The 23,056-nt window shown below is 42.9% G+C and overlaps 1 protein-coding gene across 2 annotated transcripts; it reads right to left on the bottom strand.

Annotated features, from left to right (window-relative positions):
- Window positions 1-606: 606 nt before the first annotated feature.
- LOC139643543 (xylosyltransferase 2-like) lies at window positions 607-22,482 on the bottom strand. 2 transcript variants are annotated; one of them, XM_071518711.1, is made up of 12 exons: window positions 22,351-22,482; window positions 13,945-14,041; window positions 13,498-13,878; window positions 12,730-12,905; window positions 10,152-10,354; window positions 9,202-9,282; window positions 8,610-8,826; window positions 7,971-8,147; window positions 7,496-7,752; window positions 7,168-7,363; window positions 3,120-3,453; window positions 607-2,913 (listed from the first exon to the last, which is right to left on the bottom strand). In XM_071518711.1, the coding sequence occupies exons 1-12, from the start codon at window positions 22,480-22,482 to the stop codon at window positions 2,591-2,593; spliced, it is 2,574 nt and encodes an 857-aa protein (XP_071374812.1). In that variant the 3' UTR covers window positions 607-2,590. The 2 variants fall into 2 exon arrangements, with proteins under 2 accessions (XP_071374812.1, XP_071374811.1); XM_071518710.1 differs by having other exon boundaries at window positions 13,498-14,041.
- Window positions 22,483-23,056: the final 574 nt, after the last annotated feature.

Consider the following 23,056-nt stretch of genomic DNA (forward strand, 5'->3'; position numbering starts at 1 on the left):
TATCGTTAGATATTATTTTCTGACCAAAAGCCGAGTGAGCTCACTCTTAAAATACGCGTTTATACACGTCGCACAACTTTGTCTCCCCCTGTTTGTCCCGTTTTTCGTTTCCCCTCCCTGCCGCTCCTCACCACCGCCCCCTGTCTGACTCTTCACTCTGGGGAGGTTTATATCCAGAGCTAGAATTTAAATTACCTCGAGTTTTGTTTTTTAACCTCAAACTCGGATAAATATTTATATCAAAGAGCTCCGGTTAGAGGCAGACACGGAGGTGTACAGTATTTATGATATGAAATCATGTCAGGCATGTCTACCGTGACAAGGATGTGTTCAGCACCCTGGAGAGCGCCCCTGCAAACAAATTCCATTTCCACCTCCTTCCTCCCTCTGGTTTACTGCTTTAAAGTAGAGAAAAACTAGCTTATAAAACAGCTGAAAACAGCGAATCCATGTCAGCAAGTCAGCATCCATCAGTGACTTTGAAGTCGTCCATGTGGTATAGCTTGATACCATAACAGCAATAGATTCAGTCAAATACAGATGTATGAGATAGAAGGTCACAATAAAATGCAATATCACATGACAAAAATGATCATTAAAGTGTTTTTTATTGAGCCATCAGTCAAGATTCCTTGTCATATGAGCTTTTCCAGAGGCATACTGTGATGGGCTACAGTTCTCTACTCAGATAAGAGAGACAGAGCCCACAATGACTCACCAAGGCTGCTGCTGGTTACTACAGCAGCAGGGACGGAAACCTTAACCTCCCACTGTTTCAAATGACACTGAATGGGCGGAAGATGACTGTCAAATACAATATAAGTAGACAGTAGTTCTTAACAGTACAACAGAGTGGTAGAGATGAACGGACAAGTATTTCCTCTCAAACCGTATAGAAAAATATCAATATCTCTTACGCTGACCGCTCTGCTTTCTTGTATCGATAAAACTGGGGCTTCACTGAAGCAATTGTGCTGTGCAAGGTAAACAAGGTCACTTGAAAACTCATATAGTGGCAGACTATTAAGAACATAAAAGATTGCATAAAACTAGGTAAAAATGATATTGCAAACTAAGACACAGGACGGGGGGCTCATTATTGTCTAAAAAGGCATTAATTGCACATCTCTTGAAGCTATTATTCTATAGTAAACAATTCATCTTACTAACTAAATAAAGGCAGCTTACATTTTCTTGATCAGGCTGAAAGAAAAACCCCAAACGTATAATGTTGGCCATTTTTGGTTGGTGGACTTAAAGTTAAAATGACACACATCATGACAAATGCTTGTGAACAATAACCATCTGCTAGGTGACAGAGGGCTTTTCACTGTGGCAAACAAAGTATACAAACACACAGGAGTGACAATACTGCATATAAACTGATACAGAAGAGGTATAATACGAGGTCCTTGCATTTGCAGTTTCATCCAATTTAGCATTTGTAGCATTCTTCATAGCCTTTTGTTCATAGAATTTTGTAGTCAAAGGGCAACTTACAAAATAATTTAGAAGAATTTTGAATGCAACCCAACAGTCTAGGCACTTCCTCTGACCCGACAAACAACTCCAAGTGGCTTTGTTTGCAATGATGGACATCAAAGACAATTAAACATCTTACAGCCAGTTCAAGAAACTAACAGACAAAACAAATACATACAAAAAAATCACACATTCAAAAAAATGATATGTCACAGTAAAGAGAACTAATAATGAAAGAAGACACTGAACCTCTAAACTCAACTCTGCTTTTTGACAAGACAGGACTAGTTCCATATTTTTTCCTAAATCCAGGTTACAAGTCCAGGTATTTGTCGATGTGTCTGTGCAATGGTAAGTGACGCTGCAAGTTATTATACCTTAAAGCAGCACTTTAGAGACCTACTGTAAAGTGAAAGGGTGAGGATGTCATCTGACGTGACGTGACCTTATCCATGACTTTTTAACTTCTCCTCCTTACATGGCAACCAAGTGACCTCTGTGTAACATTATAGTCTTACAGTAAAGTGCACTTCATCTGTCTGCTCCCAATGCTCACTTAATAATGCTTCAAAATAAGCACAATAATATGGTTCAGAGGTTCCATTCTCCCCTGAAATGACGATAGAACACAGCAAGGAGCCTGTTGTTGAATTTTGACATCTGCTTTCCGATTTCATAAAGCAGAGGGAAATTGAACATGTGCAGGGGGTTCTTTTCAAAGTCCAACCCAGACAGACCCTGACTGAAAACGTGTGTGCCAGCAAAAAAACAGAACAATGCATCAGGCATCCGTGTATCACTCAGCAACATTTCCAAACAAACGCCACAAAAGTTTTTGCTCTTGCAATCTTGTATGTGCAAATTTCCAGCAGACGCGTCCTCCTCTCTCGAGTCTGTATTGCCATTTCACTGAGAATGTCTAGACTCTTCAGTGTAGGAAGATGCCTCGTTGTTTATGTGCCCTTGGGCTCTGAGCTGTCCTTGGAGACAATATCCCCGTACACACAGGCTCTGTAAGAGCTCTCACACTCTAATGTAGGTCCATCTCTCCCTCCAGCTTCCTATGTTCCTGTGTCTGTTGAAGTCCAGAGTCTCTCCTCTCTTGGGGCTACCTGATACGGCCATCACTTTTGACAGGCCCCAGTTCAGACTTGGGGTCTGGGGACAGGGAGCTCCACGAGGATTTGGTGCAGGGTCCCAAGGCTGGGCAGGAGGAGGTCTGTGTGGCACAAAGGTCCCCTGTCACCCAGAAGGCCCCCACGCTGCTGTCCACCCAGGCCTCCAGGAACTTGCCCACCAGCTGGGCCCGGCGCTGGGCTTCCTGCATAGCAGGCTCCTGGGGAGGCAGCTTCAGCACCGAGCTCAGCTGCTGGAAGCTCTGCTCCAGGTACAGGTTACCTGGAGGACCTGCATGGAGCCAGTTGTCCTCTTCTGGAATGGACAGCGAGGGGACGGATGTTTGGAGACAAAGAGAAATTGCAAGGGGAAGACATTTTTAAACATCATTCAAGACCAAAACAAATATTCCTATTTCATGATGAGGGATCACAAATTTAAATTTACTGGAGGAAAACCTTCACTACAGTGAATGACAAGGAAAAAATTGGAAAATCAAATGCTCTAAATCCATGTCTCACCTTTGCGTAGTGGCTCCTTTCCTTTGAAGGCCAAGGGCATGACAAGGAAGCGGACTTCTGCCACGCGCTCCCATTGCCTTAACACCCGTACTGTCCAGGTCCCGGGTCGGAGGGGGCGCTGCAGTGGCGGTTTGTACTGGGTATACTCTGCATCCACATCCACGCTGATGTCATAGGATGCTGCTACCACCTGAGCTGGGTCGATCCACACAATAGTGGCCGTGAGGTTGGGCCCACGAGCCCACTTCTGCACCGCCAGTGGTTCGTCCAGAGGACCGATCACCCCACCGAAGTTCCGAAAGATTCTTTCCTTAGGATCCCACTCAGTGCCGATCTGTCAAGAAAATAGACAAAAGGAATCACAGCCTTTAGAGGCAGTCCAGAAATACTGATAGCAGCCTATATAATACAGTGCAGCTAAGCAACGCTTCACATTCTTTATCAGTCTTCAAACTTTCATATTTAATTTGAAGACAAGGTGAATGAATATGTTAACACTTTCTGCACTTGACTTCTTCACAATATTAGGCTGAGCAGCATGCCTGTGATTTCCTGAACTAATTAAAACATTGAAGTTTTGATCAGATCAAGCCCCGATTATGCCGCCCCAATTTAAACATATCAAGGTGAAAGTCTTCAAACACAGTTTTCCTCAGCAGTTTTCTTGGGGTACCTTGATCTTGATCAAAATTTGTCTGGGACAGCAACTTAAATTACAAATATAGCCGCAAGCGGCGATTGTGGGGTCCGAGCACAATTTGATAAGACAGATTACATTACATACATTACATTACAGAAGGTAGAAAGACACACAAAAACTTACATGTTGTGAAGATCGAACATGCAGTCTAACACCGGCTTTTGTGTTGGCCCGTGACTTCTGTCAAGTTAATCTTTTCATTGTAACCACATTGCTGGAGTTGTTCACAACGGCCAAACTTTCTATTATTTGTCCTTGGTGACTAATGACTTTGGAAAAGACAAGTCTGGATTTGATCCCACAACCTTCCACATGAAAGGCTGATGCTTTACCTACTGAGTAAAACGCCTTTTATAGGTTCAGTGAGGAGAAACTAACTAAAGGGAGAAGTAGTGTGATACTGCAACCTATGCTTGTCAGACTGACAGTGCTAATCACTTTATAGAACATTGTAGTGCTCTCCATTAATGAATAAAACAATAGTTAAGTGACATGGGCCAAAAAACTGCTGCTGCACTGCTCTATATGGGTTGAAAGGTCTGGCCACACCGCAATCAGTGATAAAATTCAGGTATTTTGCCATTGACAGATGATGTCAAACACCTGCTTTGAGTTTTCTGCACTGTGTGATTTAGTGTTGATTTACTTTTCATGAAACTTCAAAATGGTCAAAGTCCATCAGGGACTTTGACCACCTTGTGGTCCAAAGACCTGGGGTCTCATTTATAAAACTGTGCGTGGATTCCACACTAAAAGGTTACGTGCGCACAAAAGAGGAAAAGTACGTACGTACAAAAATAATCGGATTTATAAAACCGTGCGTTCACACACCTGCACGCAATTTCCCCTTTATGAATCACAATCCAACTTAAAATGTTGTACACGTTCACGTTCCTCATACTCCGCCCCTTAACTCCCACAATTAACCATAGATGGTCAATGAAACGCCCTGAATGAATACTGATGTGTATGTAAATATGTTTGTCATTCCATTCTCCCGTGTGAGAAAATGGCAAAGCCGGAGCCAGGCGAAAAAGATACATTTCCCCGGTGGCCTCAGTTCGGGCGTCACCAACCAGAAACAGAAATCTTCCCTCTTGAACGTTACACCTCGATGACGGGGGAAACCCTATTTAGTGGCATTGTGCCAGGAACACAGCGTGATACTGACTTAACATTAGAGAGGAAGATGAGATGCTGCGACTGACCCAGGTATGGTAAATGTGCCTGTGAAAGAGTGAACGTAACTACGCACTCAGCATTACACATTCATTTGATTTGAATAAAAAACGCATAGACAAGTTCTGCGTTCTCGTTTTCTGACTCGGGGATCAGACAGTGTGTGACCGGGCTGAACAAGAGGACGCTGCGCCCTGTGCGTCATAACGCATCAGTATTTATTACCTTGAGACATCCAGTCCAATTGCCTAACACCTTGAATTTGTCAGATTAAATTGTGACAAACTGGGTCTCTGCTAAAAGACTGTAATGTACGTACTTGAGACTAATTCACACCATGTCAGCCTATAATGACATATAGATGCTTTTTGGACAGATGATCGGGTTTGGAACTAAAGCAACAAAGACGCTATTTAGTTGTAGCCTAGACGTTCTACCGACAAGGACTATTATCATTAGAGGGTTTCTAAGTTGATGTGGAGTCGGCCTGGAAATGATCTGAGTGTAAAGGCCATTTTTTGCTTTATTTTACTACTTTGCCATCTCGGTCACCGTTTCCCACTGTCTCCAAAATGTTCGTATGCATGGGTCAGAGTTTACATACAGGTGCGCACATTCTCCCATCAAGTTTGTTTTAATAGATCACAACTTTTGCGTGGGAAGTGGCGTACGCTTCTTTCAGGCCCTGTTTTGTGCGTACACAGCGGTTATAAATGAGACCACTGAGCTTTACCAACTTCCACTTTGATGTGTGCCACAGTGGGGAAACAAAACAAAGGGACAAGTGATAGGTCACAGGTGCTAGTCCAAACCATATTGAAAGCCTCAGAAAGAATATTATAACTGTACTAGCGCGCCACATTCATCAATTTACACATAACTTTACTGACATCATCTTGACAGACCACTCCAGACATCATTTGTATTTAGTTTGATGAAGATTGATCAAACTATCTTGAACATATCACATTGTCAATTTATCAAACTATTTGTAGCTGCACATTTCCATTTACTGTGCGCTCAGTTTTCAAGATATCATTATAATTTTTGGGCTGTTTACTAATTAAGGTATGACGATTTCAAAAATCATGTTGTTTTTTTCCTGTAACGTACGGTTTAGGAGGACAACACTGTGGGATCACAGTCAGTTTTTGCTATAAACAGAGGGGGGGGCGACGTCAGAATCGGGGGTAGGCACCAGTGTACGAAAAATTTATCTCACTTCAGCTGACATGTCCTGAAAATTTCAGCTCTCTAGGACATACGGCTGATTTTTAATGAATGTTGGAAGTTTTGACTTTAATACCAATGGAGATTTGGTTATTATGCAATAAGCCACGCCCACTTTCATCATAAAAATCTATGCAGTCAATTATGAGATATTAACTTTTTGCTTTTGTAGCGCCCACTAGTGGTACAGCTCAAAATGCTTTTGTGGGTGTGTTCATGCAACACTTGTCAACGTGTTTAAAATTTTGGCTTGATTAGATGAATGGTTAATGAGTTATGGCCAATTTAGTGTTATGGCGTGTTTCGTTAAAAGTTTATTGGTCGATAAAAGCCAAACCATTTGACCTATCAATAACCTTTATACAACTTTGAAAGAGGACGGTCCCAATATTCTCCACACGAAGTTTCATGTGAATTGGATGAATGGCCTAGGAGGAGTTGCGAAAAAAAAAAGTTTCTTAAATAATTCAAAATGGCGGACAATGCAATATGGTGGACATTAAAAGTGATACATGGGTTGGACTCTGCACATTCCAAAAAATCTAGGAACACAAGAATTTTCAGTCTATGACACACGGTTAAGAGGTTATTGGCCAAAATGTAAAGTTGCTTGTTATAGCGCCACCATCTGGCCAATGTGCACGGGCTGCCTTGTCTGAGTAGTGGTGGGCCATAGGAGCCCACCTGCCAAATATGGCTGCTGTAGGACTTACGGTTTCTGAGCTGCAGATACTTTTAGCGGAGAAAAAGAAAGAAAGAAAGAAAGAAAGAAAGAAGCAGAATATTTACAGCAAATACAATAGGGTTCCAGCACTATGTGCTTGGACCCCTAATGAAGTACATGCAGTCTTAGACACACACCACTCTAGTCCTTGATCTCCTTTAACACAAGAACAATGACATATACAAAGTAAAAGCTAGTGTTCAAAGTGTACTTACTTCCAAGTTCTTGAGCCTCTCAAACTCCTTAAGGTTGGTCTCCAGGACAAGGGTGGCATGAGGTACCGCCCACATCTCCACTGTTTCCCTGACCTTTGACCCCGGGGTCTGGACTTCCTGACGCACCAGGTACCCCTGGAAACGGTCGTCATAAAAGTACAGGTGTACTGATACAGGGTAGCCTATTGGCTCGAACCTGCAGTGAGGGAAAAAGCACACATAAAAGATCAAAAACAGTGATATATTGCAATTCCTTGGGGATTCAGTTATAGTATGAAAAGGATGTAAACAGACTGTCTGCAGTCTTAGTGTAAACTCAAGGCCTGACCTGCAGGCCTCCACGTTGCTCTGAGCGGTCTCCAGACTCTTGAGGCCGAGGCGAAAGAAAGAGGTGTAAGCAGTGAGGGCCACGTCACTGAGTGAGCCCACCCCATCTAACTGCTCAAACAGGCTCTCCCAGTAGGCCTTGATGGCAACGGTGCCTGGGGCGTAGTGGCCATACAGGTGGGTGTCCAGGATGTCTATGGCCTCCTGGTTCACTGTCGACTCAAACTTACGAGCAAAGAATGTTGGCCGGGTCAATTGCTGTGGATGGGAAGAGGGACACTTAGTTGATGGTGACACAAAATACATCACAAAATAGCACATACTAAGAAGAAATGACGAGTGAAATGTGAGAGATTGGAATACTACAAGATTAAAAAAGGAATCAATCAAGGAAACATTTTTCCTCCCCGCCAGGTCAAACAAAAGCAATCATTAATGAACTGTAGTTCCACACTGCCCCCATCTGGCTGACTCACCTGGATCCGGATGAGGTCTTGAGGTTTGAAATCATTGGGAGAGCAGCCACACCAGTCAACAATGTGCTTGTACTGGCACTTGCAGCCCAGCTTACGATTCCAGTTGGTGACACGCAGGTTATTGTCCACCAGGGTTTCACACATGTGGCTGTTCCCTAGCACCGTATGGAAGAAGGACTGGGAGAAGGGGCAGATAGGTAGAGCAGGTATGTGTAAATACAATACTTCCTTCTAAGCAGTGCAATAAAACAAAGGGTGCGTTGTGTGAGAGTAAATTCACTGTAAACCTCAGAGCCAAATTTCCCCCACAGACATGCCCGAACAGTTTCAACCCACTGACTCTAAATTCCAAGAGGTCACACCTCAACAGCACCACACAACGGCAAACAAATCACTGCACTTCAATTGAGACATTAAACCACACAGACAGATAAACTCTCAGGTGAACTCAGTGGGACCTTGCTTCAGTCTGGCACCTCTGCTGCACTAGGCGCCTGAAAGCTTAAGGTATTACATTTTTTTGCTGCTAGGTTCTCCTCTACCTTGGCAGGGGAGGAGGGCCTGAGACAGACTTGGATATCAAGCTGTCTGTCTCAGCTACAGGAGATAAATGGGCCCCACTGAACAAGGCTTACTTACCTCAGCAGGGAGCAGAGCGTAGGTATAGAACTGCTTCAGCCCTGACACTAGGTCGTCCTGGGACTTGATGACGTATTCTACGAAGCGGCGGGTGAGTGAGAACCAATCAGAGCCTCCCGAGACCTCCAGGCCTTCTGGGATGCTGCGTTCGCCTAGACGCCACATGTGGTTGTCACACTCATGGAAGAGACGGTCAAGGCCCTGCTTCTTAATAAACCTTGAACACAGCACACAACAGGCAAGGTTGGAATTGATGTCTTGAAAGACAATACAGTGATACTTAACAGCATGCATTAAAGTAAATAATCAAGCAAATACTTGTTTGCTAGTGAGCTGCCTTGTATTTAGTAACAGTAAAATGACAACTCTATGAGATCAGTTTGTCATTTCACTTTTTGCCTCTTTCCTGATATCAGAAGTAATAATGCAAGTGTTAACTTCATGAAAATAGAAGTTAAAAAATTCTGAATATTACAAGTGGAGTCAGATTTAATGCACAGCGGCAACCAAATGTGTGTCTTAGCAGGTTGTGAGAGGTCTGTATGTCACAGCTAACAGAGGTCTGTATGTCACAGCTAACATGCTAGCTCACCTGGCATTCTCTCTCCCGTGGGACTTGAGGAAGTTCTTGTCTCTGTGCTGCGTCAAGAACGCCACCAGTTCGTCATTGGTCCTGTAGGAGGGCATTAGGGTGATAATTGAAAGGAGGCAGAGGGACACAAAGACACAAGAAAAAGGTCAGAGGATTAGTTTGGAAGAAAATGCTGGCTGGAGTGTGGTATTGGGTGTGTGTGTGATGATATTCCTGAGTGAAATTAGCTACTCTGGGCAGGATTTGGGAGACATAGGCTTGACTGTGTGTATCCAAGCAGTCCAAGTTATTCCCCTTGGGAAGGTTCAGGAGGATTGGCAATTGCTTTGATAGGGGCTCAGAGCAGCCCCAGAAATCCAGCCAGAACTGATCAACAAGAAAGAAGGCTATTTACTGCTGCCTCTGTGCTTCAGTGACCAAAACAGTCCATTTAGTGCTGCTACCAGACAAGGCTTTTCATCTGGCAAATGCTGTGGCCCTTCTTCATTATGTTACTATACAAGTCAAAGTCACTGTAGGTCAGAGTAAGTGAATCAAATCCCCACGCACTACTGAAAGGCTAAGCCACCAATGAGAAAGAGACAATCCAGAACTAATCAACTCAAACTAGACAGTTGTGTAAGAGTTGTGCAACTTCAATACACAGCACCAACTAGCACCACAGAAAATAGATGAAAATAGGTGACTGCATATATATATAATTCACTTGACATATTTAAGATACACTTGAACGGAGCTACCACTGTGAACACAATAAAGGTTATACTGCAGCCAATATAACAATACACAGAGATATTTGATAGTTGCTTGAAATTTGTTAGTACTGTTGTGAACTAGGGAGTTATTACAGAAATGCTCAAACTGTAAATGTCACCTCAGAAACTCCTTTAGGATTTAATTCTATCATGCCAGACCCCTGAGTCTTATATTCTGTACATAGGCTAACCAACCTGGTGGGAAAGTCTGTGGCGCTGAGGTTGATGAAAAAATCCCACTTCCAGTCCAGCATGGAGAGCAGGTCCTGCATGCTGTGTAGGTAGGCCTTCAGTAGGCTGGCACCGCCCCAGATGGTCACCATGCGCCAGGGTGTGGCACGCACATTGTCGTACTGCTGGGCTAACTGCAGGACTTCCCGATGCATGTAGCTGGACCGCTGGCAGAGTTCAAAGCAAAGAGTCAGACGATTAAATGAGTGAAAATTGTGTTGCTGCATCACAAATGATAATCTAGTTTTAGCTGTATAACAGTTTCTGCATTAGCCAGATCTGCTGCTGCAACCGTGCCAAGGCAGCCGACCAAAGCTGGCTCATGTTGAAACAGAATGTGATCTGAGCTAGAACAAAAGCCACATGGCACATCTATTTGTAATGTGGGTTACTGTGATTAGAGAAAATGAAAAATAGTTTTTTGTCTTGTAATAAGTTCAAAAACTATATTTCCTTGTCTGAAATGGCAATAGGTATTTTGACAGCAACACACGACTACGAATAAGAGGAACTAAGCTTAGAGGCTACTCTGGAGAAAACTGTCAAGCAGGGATTAAACATTAGGAAGGGAAAAGGATGAGTTGAAAAAGTAACACTAAATGTCATAGAGCCAAACAGCTGTCAGGCTTTATGCCAAGAGACATTAAAGTGATTAGAGACAGAGCTGTGAGAGAGCAAGTGTGAATACTGTCATGGTACCTGCAGGTTTCAAGAAGCCAAACTTAAGAAATTTTTTAAATGCTACCTGGAATTGAATTTAAGACCAATAAAAAAAAAAAAAACCTAAAATAAAGAAACAAAACCAACCTATTTCCAATTGAACATAGCTTATAAAAGTTCTGAAACTATAAATGGACAGTATAAGAAAAAGCCCACTGGGAAATTGATTAAGGGACATGAGGTGTGTGTAAGGCAGATATAGGCCCTGTTCTGTATAAAAGGTTCACATGCAGTACAAAGAAACCTGTTATTGCATGGTGAAAATAAAGACATCTAATTGTATTTAAACGCACAGTATGTCATTTCTGCCGCTAGAGGTCTCTCAATCAAAACAATAACAAAAGACGTAGTTTGATGACATCGTGACGTAGCGTGGGATCATGGGAGTTTTTTTATGGGGACAGCTCCGGCGACAGAACGCACAGCAAACGGGAATGAATAATCGTGATGCATCACGAGTGAGCAATAAAAACAATAGAATGAAAAAAACAACAGAGTGGCTAGAGTGGCTAGCTAGCTAGTTCACTGACTTCCTTCCTCACTCTCTGACGTATCATCTGGTGTTTCTGGTGTTTAACTGGAAGTTAGGGGGTAAAGGGGATATGACACCATTGACAGGCGACAAAATGAAACACACCGTTACCTTGAATAAAATTACGGATTTCTCTGGGTTTGAACATTGTTGGAAACATTTGGGATAATGTAAGTACACAACTCAAAAAAATATATAACATAGGTCTAGTCGTTTTTAGATATTTTAATGCAGAAATGTTACATATTATACCTTTAAGGCATTTGAATACTTTTTAAAGCTTTCAAATTAGCCAATTTATTTTAACACTTGTAACAATCCGCAGATACCCTGGTTGTGTTTGGAGAGGAGTCAGCAGCAGGGAAAACGGCTAGAGAATGACAGTCCTAAACTCACAGCCCTCTCAGTCGTCTGCTCAGCAGAAACCAGACAGCAGGAAAAAAAAGGGGTGGCGGGTAGAGGGTAGAGGAGCCAGTGCACTGATTCCAGTACAACCTGACCTGTTTTACAGCCCCATCTCTCAAACAGGCCCTTCCCTCAGAGACAGATGAGGTTAGGTTGGCTGGAGTGTCTGTGGTGACTGTCCCACTGACTTCTCATTCATCACTGCCTTCCTTCCCAGACTCCACGCTTCCACAAAGCCTCTCCATAGTCCCTTGGCAACTGTGCGAGCCAGCTCCCCAGGGCGGAACAACCTTTCCGGCTATACAGGTGCACTGGCGACAGCCACCTGTTTCTCTATTGGCTTCTGTCTCTGTACTATACACACCTGAGGTCTCTACCTCAACGTTACCAGCCAAACATTATTTCTTTGTCTTCCAGCTGAACACCGTAGACCTTTCCTCCACTAAGTCCAACCCCTATAAATAACCACACAAGCCCCTCTATCCAGGCTAATCCCCATTACCACAGTGAAACCCATGGGATAAATTTAACCTTCATAATGCAAGAAGACCCAGCCTGTAAAAACGTTTGTGAGCTCAGAATACACTGCACCAAGCAGATGTGTCGACTAAACCGCTCAATGTTTAGCCTAACTAACAATAAACATTTTGTAGATGCAGAGGTTGAGGGTAATCTTGGCCCTGACACCAAGGTTCACCCCTGAGTCCAATATCAGTTCCAGTAGGTACTGCCAATGAATGAATGCCTTCTATTTGGATATTTCTATCATGATCCATGGACAAATGGTCTGTATGCAAGCAAGTGAGGCCGAATGTATGGAATGTGAGCGTATTACAGGGATGATGTATAGTGGTCGGGGCACAGTCGCCTCCTTCTAGAGCTTACCTTGTCCACATGGATGTAGTAGTAGTGGTCACGGTGGTATATGGCTTTGATGAGGCGCTTGAGCTGCCGTACAGCCCGGCCATGTACCATCAGAACGAAAGCCACCCTGACAGGGTTCTCCACCTTCGACAGACTATTGTCCAGCTCATCACCGGCCTGAACCGGATTGGATACACCTGGAAGAGGGGCAAAGAGAGAGAGGGATATGATAATGAAGGATTGCGGCAAAGAAGATTCAATAGGGTCAGGAGGGTTTCAAGGAATATGGGCTGGGTATTGAGAAACACAAGGGGTGGAGGAATAAGTTTAAGCAGAGCCTGGGGTATACTGAGAGGTGCCAGGGGCAAATGAAACTAAACTGCATCTTAAGCAAATACACTACATCATCCTACCCAATATCTGTTGCTGATGAAATCATGGTTGACAGAGAAGTAGCATCACATTCACAGAATCTAGGCTATGTTTAGATAAGAGGCGAAGAGTGAGACAAGGACCCGAACCACAAATTCTATGCAATATTAATGCAAATTTGGTCATGAGAAATGCTTTTATTAAAAATGTATTGGTGAGTGAAAATTGGTCTAATAAATCATTAAGGATCTGAGAGTGTGTGGGCCGCCTGCACATTTAGTCTTCAATCCCGCAAGGAAGGCTACAAATGAGGGAGAGAGCGAGGGAGAGAGCAAGGGAGAGAGAGGGGAGAGAGAGAGAGAGAGAGGAGAGAGAAAGAGAGAGAGAGAAGAGTACACACTGTGTAAGGCTTCTCACCAAGCTGGGGGCAGAACTGAGGCAGTGCATGCGGCATGAGCTGTCCGGCCTGATGCTGGCACACGATGTTGGCGATCTCCTGTCGACACTGCTGCGACCCGGCGCGATGGAGGGCAGACAGCGCGTCCTTGCCCATGATGTCACATTTGGGCACAAAGTCGCTGCTGGGGGCTTGGTGCGCCCCGTCCACGCTGCCCGGCTCCCCTGGTATGGCAGGAGCGGGTAACTTGGCCGCCCCGTCTGTGCCGCCTCGGGTCTCACTGAAATTGCGGCTGCTGGACGGGTCGTGGGGGACTACGCCATCCAGTCCGGCTCCTGTCATTCCCTGCTCCTGAGGATTCTTCAGCCTGATGCTGGGCTTCCCTCCTCGGCGGCTGGTCCCTCTCCTCAGCGCACTGGCGGCTGTACCCCCCGTCCTCTCCAACCTGGTGCTCCATCTGCCCCTGCTTCTCCCCGACAGAGAATTTTGTCTCTCCCAGGGCGCCGCGTCCCTCTTGGGGTCCTGGCTGTTGTGGTCAGGCAGCTTAGACCGTCGCGTCTTTCTCTGAGGAGAGAAAGGAGAGAGGGAGAGAGAGAGAGAGTAAGAATACATTTCAACTCCAGATATGTTGCCAGTCATTCCATAAGAACATCTTGGACAAATGCTGCTGAGAGGAGGGAATGATTCACACTCCAAGAATGACATAAACATAGAGAAAGAAATCCACTAAGACAACAGCAAAAGGAGCCCCAGAGGGAAGGATGTGTTTACTTGGTTTTGTTTTTTCCCTTTCCCTGATCTGGGTTATTTTTAGCTGAGCCTCTGCCTTTTTGTGGAGGTAATCTGGGAAAGACAGAGTCCAGGGAAGGTGCACACTCAAAGACGCATAATGAAGCCAATCATTCACTGTAAGGACCTCAGCAAACCTCAGTCAGTCCCCTGTGGCAAAGAAGTGCAGGCAAAAGGCGTGCAAATGTGTGTGCATGGCACATGAGCACACAGAGACATGTAGGCCTACACACACACAGACGCTGGGCATAAGCCTCAGATACTGAGGAGGTTGCAATGAGAACCCTTATCAGACCACTAGTGTGTGTCTTTGTGTGCGTGTGTGTGCATGAAGTCCTCATAGGACAGTGACAGGTTTGTATGTATTTATGTATGTGCATGTCTGTGCACATGAAATGGACAAGAGTCCACAGAGGAGTAAACACAGGGGGCCGAAAAAGTAATTGCTGAAAAAACGCTCAGCAAGATTTCAAGGCGACTGAGAACCTCGCTGCACTGCAGCATGGCTCGGTAGAGCTGGACTCTGGCAGACGGTTGTCAAGTGATCAGCTTTGAGACCAGCCGCTCTGTTTATCCTTGCAATGTATTATTGGTAGATGCAATGCCCTTTTAAGAGTTTCTGTTCCTATAAAGCAGGAGTAGAGAAGGTCGCAGAAGGCCGTGTGACAATATCTATTGAATTAATTCAATTCAACTATCAATGCCATCCATTTATTTGTCAAATTAAAAGTCTTTTCCTGTATTTCATAAATTCATGTATATTTTTAAGCAGGATGTGTTATATAAAGTAAAGCATTAAAACCATCATTAAAAAAGATAATTTTTAGACCGAATGTACCAAATATATTGCATGTCAAAATACATATTTAGTTTCAATAAGAGAATTATGGTTACACCCATATTCCTATCCATCTTGATAGGAAGATGGACTTTATTATTTATATTTAACCTATTTAATATTTAATCTTCAACTGATAATTTCACCCCAATTAATTTCAAAATGGTACCAGAAGGTGTAAATGTCTCAGGATGGCTACAGCAATCCCAATCCCACATTTATCTCGGTAGGAAGGGTGAGCCAGATCGTGCCATGTCTTATCTTTCCGCCTTCATTTGTGTTTTATTGGGATGTGCATGGGTAAGAGTTAAATGTGATTGCCTCTCACTTTCCATTGGATTGCGAGGACGACCAGTTGTAGACGTAATTATTTCTGTAAAATAGAATAATTGTTTGGATGAACAGAGAGGCAATCCACAGAGAGCTTACTGTAAGGGTGCGGACAACTTCTTGACCTACAAAAACTTTGGATACGACTTGGCCACAGAGACAGTGTGGGTTGGAGGAATAATACAGAAGATACAACAAGTCTGTGTGCAAATGTCCATTCCAAACATTGTAACAGTCCCACCGCTGCATAGAGCAGGGAAGTGACTGCTGTTGTTAAGATTAGGCTATTAACTTTTGGAACAAATAATAAATGTAACATGGAAAACTGAAATTGAGTTTAGGCTGTAACATCAGGAGAGCATTCAGGACTTATGTTCTCTCTAAGCTGATATTTTGGTGACGTCTAATAATTTATCACACTCACCAAATAATATCTTGTCAGTCGTCAGTAATTGCTCCACTTGCCCATGGATATTTAATGGATATTAACAAGTCTGGAAGTTTTGGTGGCAAATAATAATAGATGCAGGGACTTTGCCATACCATAGGGTGCAGTGAACTGGCACACCTAGGGTTTTTGAAATGAATTACAATTTAAAATTAAATTAATTAAAATTATTTAAAAAAAAAAATAGTCCAATGCTACAACCTTTCTGAATGTCTAACTGAAGTGAGTTCTTGCATGGTGTTGCACATGCGTACATCTCATGTCCGAGCTTAAAGATAACTAGAGATAATGTCATGTTTTCAACCATTTTTACACCACTGAAATGTGGCATGTATAGCATTTTATAAAAGAGCCATTTGTTTGATTGTGTATTTATTTACATTTTACAAATCGCCTTCCTATTATCATTTAGCCTGCTGTTTTGAGCAGGCAATCTACTGACACAGTGGGGAGCTAATGGCTGTTGGTAAGATTAGGCTATAATGTTTTGAACAAATATGAATTCACCTTAGAAAACGGAAATTTGGATTAGGCTATAACTTTGTGAACAAATAATGAATATACTTGGAAAATGGAAATATGGATTATTAAACAACTGGAAATGTGGAATGGAAATGAAGGAAATATGGAATGGAAATGAAGGTATAAACTAATATACCATTATTAAATTAATAGCTATATGTGGTGAGTAAATAGGTGGTCACAGTCTAAAAGTGGCCAAAGGAAAATACTTGTCCAAAACAACTGTCTGCAAGACAGCAGTCAGTCAACAAGCCCAGTCAGCTAGCTGGAACAATTTGTATACAAGTAATAAGAAATAAGTTGCCCAGGAAACCAACTGGGGTACTACACCATAATTACAGAGACCTATAAACGGAAGATAGCAGGAGGAGCTGTAGGGCTGGCACGCTCCGAGCTGACCAATAAGATCATTGTCGGAATGGGGCCAAATGGCCTTATCAGCAGCTACCTGACGGTTTCAGTGCGCCTCCACTCTGCACCGAGTCACTAAGACGCCCAATCACAGATCCTGTCACTTCAACTATACAGCAGTGCCCCTCATGTCACTTAGCCCTGGGCTCCCTGGGGAGAAGTGGGGACATTTAACTTGCATCTCTGCATCTCTCTCTGGGACACTACGGTATTTACCAGACTAGGTATGGACAACTGTGATGGATGTGGGGCAGCATTCCCTGTAGGGCTGCACGATTATGGCAAAAATGACAATCATGATTACTTTGCTACATATTGTGATCACAGTTATTAATCCTGATTATTTGTCTTGGTTTCAGGAAACAAAATCTTTTCATTGCACTTTTGCACTTAACATACATTTTCATTTTTTTCAGTGCAGTATTTCTCAAAGTAGCAGCAGCTAGAAAGTCTTGTTTTCATTCTTACTGTCTCTCTTATTTACAATGATCAAATAATTGCTACTTTATTACTTTAGGGTGCAGCGACAACCCTGAGGCAAACTTTGAGTGTCTGTACTAGTTTGTTGTCATCTGGTTTAAAACTATTTACAAATGACACAGGATGATTCACTTTGAGGAACTAAAACATTTTCACATTCAGACTCGGGAGAAGTACTTTTGCTCTCCAACTTTGTTTGGAGAGTGTTTTTTCAAAAATGGGTGTATGTAAGGTTTCTCTCTTTCTTTCCCAACAAAATGGCCTTAACTGTTATTTTGGTCACATGGATACACATTGTGCATTCAAAGGTTGTGATCGGTCACACATAATGGAAGCACTTGCTATACCACATCGGGACTTTCAGGGGATTTGAAAATATAAAAAAACACTTAAATATCTGCACATTACTTGATTTAATCGTATAGACATAAACTCCAATATACAATTATCTATGATTAATTGTGCAGCCCTACTTCCCTGTAGAATGTTTTATAGATGTGGACGATGTGGATAATTTTGGCTCTGAGACTCAGATAAGGTTGGGTATCATTTGAGTGCAATTCCACTTCTGCTCATTGAATCCGGTTCTTATCAAATCTCTGTTTCAATTCCTATATCTTTTGGAGGAAAAACATAAAATGTTTCATGAACAAAACTGACCTTTTTAGCATATTGTCAACCATGACATGAATTACATCTTTTTCAATCTTAATTTTGGTAAAATAAAGTAAAATAAATATTAGATATTATCTTTTTAGGAATGTTCAACAGAAAAAATAATAAACCAAATATACTGAATAATGGAAAAATACAACACAATGTAACAAAAATAGACACCGCTTTCACCACAAATCTTGTCACTGCTCGGTGACATTCATCTACTCTTCTCCTTTATAGCTAAACTGAAAGGAGTTTCCCTACTAGAGGGTCTCTGAGGATGAACTGTAGATGGAGGGGTACTGCAAAATATGCATTCATTAATAATTATCATTCACATTGCAATACACAAGGAATGTCAGCTGTACAGTGTTGTAACTGATAGTGAGGCACTGACATTAAAACAGCTAGCTGTATCTGGGGCGTGAGGACTGGGAGACCACAAAATGTCGAAAACGATGCATTCCTTCAGATTTACGCCATGCTGAAGCAAAAGGTTTGTCATATGGGAGGAGCTTCCTCCCTTGCATGAAATATGCTGTTACATTTTGCAGGATCATTATATGTTTTCGCAAAGCTCCACCAAACTTTCAAGCATTTACTGCGGTCAGCCATGATCCAGCATGAAAACAACTCTGACATGCTTTGTTGATGCACAACCACAGCTAAATAAATATAAAAGAAACCCTGAGGTGGTGTGTGTGTGTGAATGTGCAGCGCACATCTGTGAGACTTAACCACTGTAGTGAACTTATGTGGTGCAATATGCCTGTAATTAACAAAATACCAGCTACCTACTGGGACAATAATGTACGCATAAATTGGTACCAAAAGATGCACAGGGCTAGTAGTTTCACAACATCCTCTGTGTGACTGTCACATAGTCTGCCATTTTTGACATAAGACTGGATAAGCTATAGCCCTACCACATATTGCTGATCTTATAATATCTTTAGTAAATGTTCAACAATCATCATGACTGATTTGTGTATGACAGATGCATCTTGAAAACAGTGAAAAAGAAATCATCCTCACAGATTTTACAGCCCCCAAACACCTCCCTAAAATGTCAAGACATGATCCTCTTATACCTGCTTTGAAGTAATAAAATCCTTGAAGTATCCCATAGTTAGAATCTTTGGCTGTAACATCCCTAGAGGTGACGTTAAATCCAGAAAGTACATGTCATTTAGTTATGGTTCAGTTAAAATAGGTTAAGGGGAAAGATCAACTCCAAGTATTCTGGTGACCTGTGTGTTCATCCAACAGAAATTTGAGTAAACTAAAATAAGTTAAGTTTATCTTCCTAACAATCGCAAAGTGAGGTTAAAATTAGTTTGGTGTTGGTGTTATTCAACACAAAGGCACTGAGATACTGTATTGATCGGAGGGCCCGATGTGGGCCACCCCACACCCACATCACTGATCTAGGCTACTTCAACATCATATTTCAATGTCCCAAATATACAATTCAATTTCAAAGCAACAGTATGGAGAGAAACAGATCAATAAGTCAATATGTACCTCTGTGAGAGAACTGATCCTGTTCATCTTGTTTTCCTGCACTGGGGATCTGAGGCTGAGGTACAGAAACAAACAGCCTGACAATTGTGACAAATGTAGCTGACAGTTTTCTAAATGCAAAGCTATTCTTATCCCTGGTTTCATTGGCATTATGCTCTTTTCCTCTGTTATTGTATGACATGGCCTTTTAAAAACCAATATGGACTCCTCTGTTGACCCAAAGCATTTTCCTCATGTATAATGGGGACAAAGAGCTCAAACCACCACAGCTCACCACATAGTCTTACTGGAACACAAAACACGCCTCCAAAAATGGAAGGCATTGAAAAAGCAGGACTTGAGCCATTTAGACTTCTTCTGGCCAAGCAACATCACAGCTTTGGCACACTGGATTATTGGATCATACAAAGGGGACTTGAAAATATGCACTTGGGGAAGAGGATGAATAACAGTGAGTGGGCCATGAGCTTTCTGCCTCTGTCAGACGACATGGCAGAATGTGGGCTCTCTCGCCACACGCCGCTGGCACACCAACAGCCTAGAGACTATGGGAACAGAACAGGGGCTGTGGCTGGGGCAGCAGGGTATGACAAGGAGCCAGATAATCCAGTGCCAGTGAGCCAGCTGCCAACCAATACAGCACAGTCAGCTACTGATGCCCAATCGCACTCTAAAACCCATTACAGTAAGAGGCATTGTGGAGCCCAGTAACATACCATTCATTGCAGTGCTGGCTCCTTTGCTGCAAAGAGTCAAGTTAATAGGCAAGCTAAAACAGCATTGAGAATAGAGAGTTTAAGTTAGACAACTGTGTGAAGACCATGACTTTTAAGCCTATTGTCTGCTAATGTTGATAAAGAGACTCCTAACTTTTAGGCTGCCTGAGTAGATGTTCTCACACAGAAGACAAGCGTGCAGCAAGGCCTAATATTTCAATTTTTCTTATCAGCCGTTTTCACAGCTTTTAATTAACACCATCATGTCAAAAATGTATTGATTCAAAAGCGAGCTAGGCCGCCTCTTTACTTTCCAATTAGAGTCGAGCGAAACCATATCAGCGCTGTCATCTACTGAAGCGGGGAGCAGCAGCGAGCACTCAGCACTGTAGAAGAGAGCGGGCAAGCAGAGGGTGATATGTGGATGACAGAGGAACAGAGTGTGCGGTCTTCTTCTGTCCTCACAAGCCTTTCCCTCTTCTGTGCGAGGGCTTTAATAAAATGCATGTGGCTGTGTTCACACATGCACGGCCAGCCACTGATTAGAGCAGATGCGAGTTTACAGACACCACTGAGCAGGGAGAAATCCAGTCACCCTCACTCATTTCGCCTTGGTGAGTTTCCCTGACTGAACATGAACATAGACTGACATTGTTCAGAGATGAGGTGATGATTAATGTGCATTCTTATTGAATGCAGCTGATGAGGGAACAAGCAAGCCTGGGGCGTTATAAAGCAAACAGGTGACAGAGGTCAAAATGAACACCACTTCCTACTTCTTACTACTAGATCACATCATGTTTCCTCTTTACATTGAAGTCTGTCCTAAGGAAATTGATTATTTGCATCTTAGCTGGTGTTATTTATATTAATGGCCAAGCTCTTGCTGAGAATTTATCTTAGTAGGTAGGCTACTGTTTGAACTGGTGCACAGCATTTTCTTGGTGGACACAGGGCATTAAGCACAGATTCATAATGCTCCCTCTATTCCTCACCTTTCTAAAAGGTCCAACTCCTTTCCTCCACCCAGCTGCTTCACTGGAGCCACTGTCATACCCACTGCTGCCTGCCTCACCCTCCAGGCACAGATCTGCTGTGTGCAACGTATTGGTATGGGGGAATGTTATGCACACTCCACGCATGTCACATCATGATAGAGAGACAGCAGGGTTCCCACCTCAGATTTCAGTTCACATTCCTGTGGCTCCCTCTGTATCAATTTGTCTCAAATTGATTACTGAAATGCAAAGACCTCCAGAGGCCATATCTGTTAACAGCTCACAATTACCTTATTTAGAGAAGAACTGGGAGGGTATGGGGCACTGCCCCAAGCTAGTGTTCCAGGTGTGCTTGAGGTATATGGAGGGAAGGTTCCCACAGAGGAGTTGGCTAATGTTAAAACGGTTCGAAGCCTCTCTGGAGTTGCCTCCATCATAAGCCATCCTTAATTTTAGTCTTCATCCCTGGGATATGCTCCCTGAATGTGTTCGGTAAGATTCGAGGCTTGGTGAGGGTCACGCAGCCAAAACAGATCAATTGTGAAAGGCCACTGGCTAACTGAAATATGAAAGATTATGTAGAACAGATGTTGGATAGCCTAGGTCCAGTCAATCAGTATGAATCACAACAGACTTCTTTCTTATTATTCTTCCAAGTTGCATCACTTGATAGAAATCCGTGCTAGCTAGCTGAGTCTACGGTTTAGTTGGATGATCATCTGTTTTCTGCGTCTGTTCCCCATCACCTTTTCTTAGGCTTAGATCATCACTACGCCACGAAACAGTCACTCCAAACGAAATGTATTGGCAGTCGGCACTGTACAACCAGAATTCAACGCTGTCCAAATACCATTTCACTGACACAGTCACTCAGTAACCGTAACTTTATCGTTATTAGCATATAGAGTTGATAACAGTGTACATTGTGATGGGTATAGTGGACAGATAACGTTGCAGTGACAGACGGACAAAACGGGGCTGCTTCGGTTGTGCTGAAATGTTTGGCAAGCGAAGCAGGCTATTTCTTAACTGCTAACGTTAGCTGGCGTTACTGTATAATAACACACAGTGAGCTAAGCTAGGAGCTAACGGCTAGGTATAGAATTAAACCCAACTGAATCATTGTCATGCCAAAAATAAACATAGGGGATGTTTCTCACCTCTGCCTCGCCCTCTTCGAGACTTCTTAGACTCCATACTACAAGCCCTTGAATCAAGAGAATCGTTAATGCGGCGGCAATCGCTAGTTTATACCGTCGGAGGAGCTTTTGCACTCGAGCGCTGGCCACCATTTTTCCGACTCCAGTTTACATGAGCGCGTGCAAGTCGAATTCTGAACAGCGCGCGCACGCAGTGACGCTGCCCATCCTCAGGTTGCTGCAAAGTTTTTCTCAACCCCTCTACTTGTCCTAAAATCACAATAAAACACTGCCTTGAGTGGTTTATTGCTTTTGTAAAAACACAAATGTTCAATACATCTAAATAAATAAACAACACTTTATTAAATGTTATTCTTCCGCCAAGCAATATAGACATTGAACAGTAACCAAACAACGTGGTTGCTAAGCGACACGTACCATACAGTCTATGGTATGAGCGCTGATTTTAAGTCAGTGCATTAATATTTGAATCAGCTGCGGACACATGTGTGCTTTTATCTGGTATTTACAACGGCTTCGAACGTGATTCAACCAAATCAGAACTGGGCCGGTTTCACAAAGTTATATTGTTGTTTTTTTAATTTTTAACAGACAGACTAGGCATGGGGCTACATTGTGGAAAGTACTCTGAATGTGTATGGGTGTTGTTTGCCTGAGAAACTAAGTAGACAAGGAAGTCTATGGCTTATTATACGTCTCATCTATG

The sequence above is a fragment of the Centroberyx affinis genome, unplaced genomic scaffold, assembly GCF_046629955.1.
Source record: "Centroberyx affinis isolate AG114_WGS23_722 - 3 ecotype Tasmania unplaced genomic scaffold, CSIRO-AGI_Caff_v1 ptg000623l_1, whole genome shotgun sequence".
NCBI classification, from domain to species: Eukaryota; Metazoa; Chordata; class Actinopteri; order Beryciformes; family Berycidae; genus Centroberyx; species Centroberyx affinis.

Excerpts from the sequence above, each read along its gene's own strand:
- LOC139643543 (XM_071518710.1), bottom strand. The coding sequence starts at position 22,482 with ATGGTGGCCAGCGCTCGAGTGCAAAAGCTCCTCCGACGGTATAAACTA. Across the intron at positions 8,148-8,609 it reads ACGCTCTGCTCCCTGCTGAG|TCCTTCTTCCATACGGTGCT; the intron begins GTAAGTAAGCCT and ends CCCTTCTCCCAG. Across the intron at positions 3,454-7,167 it reads AGAGGCTCAAGAACTTGGAA|ATCGGCACTGAGTGGGATCC; the intron begins GTAAGTACACTT and ends TTTTCTTGACAG.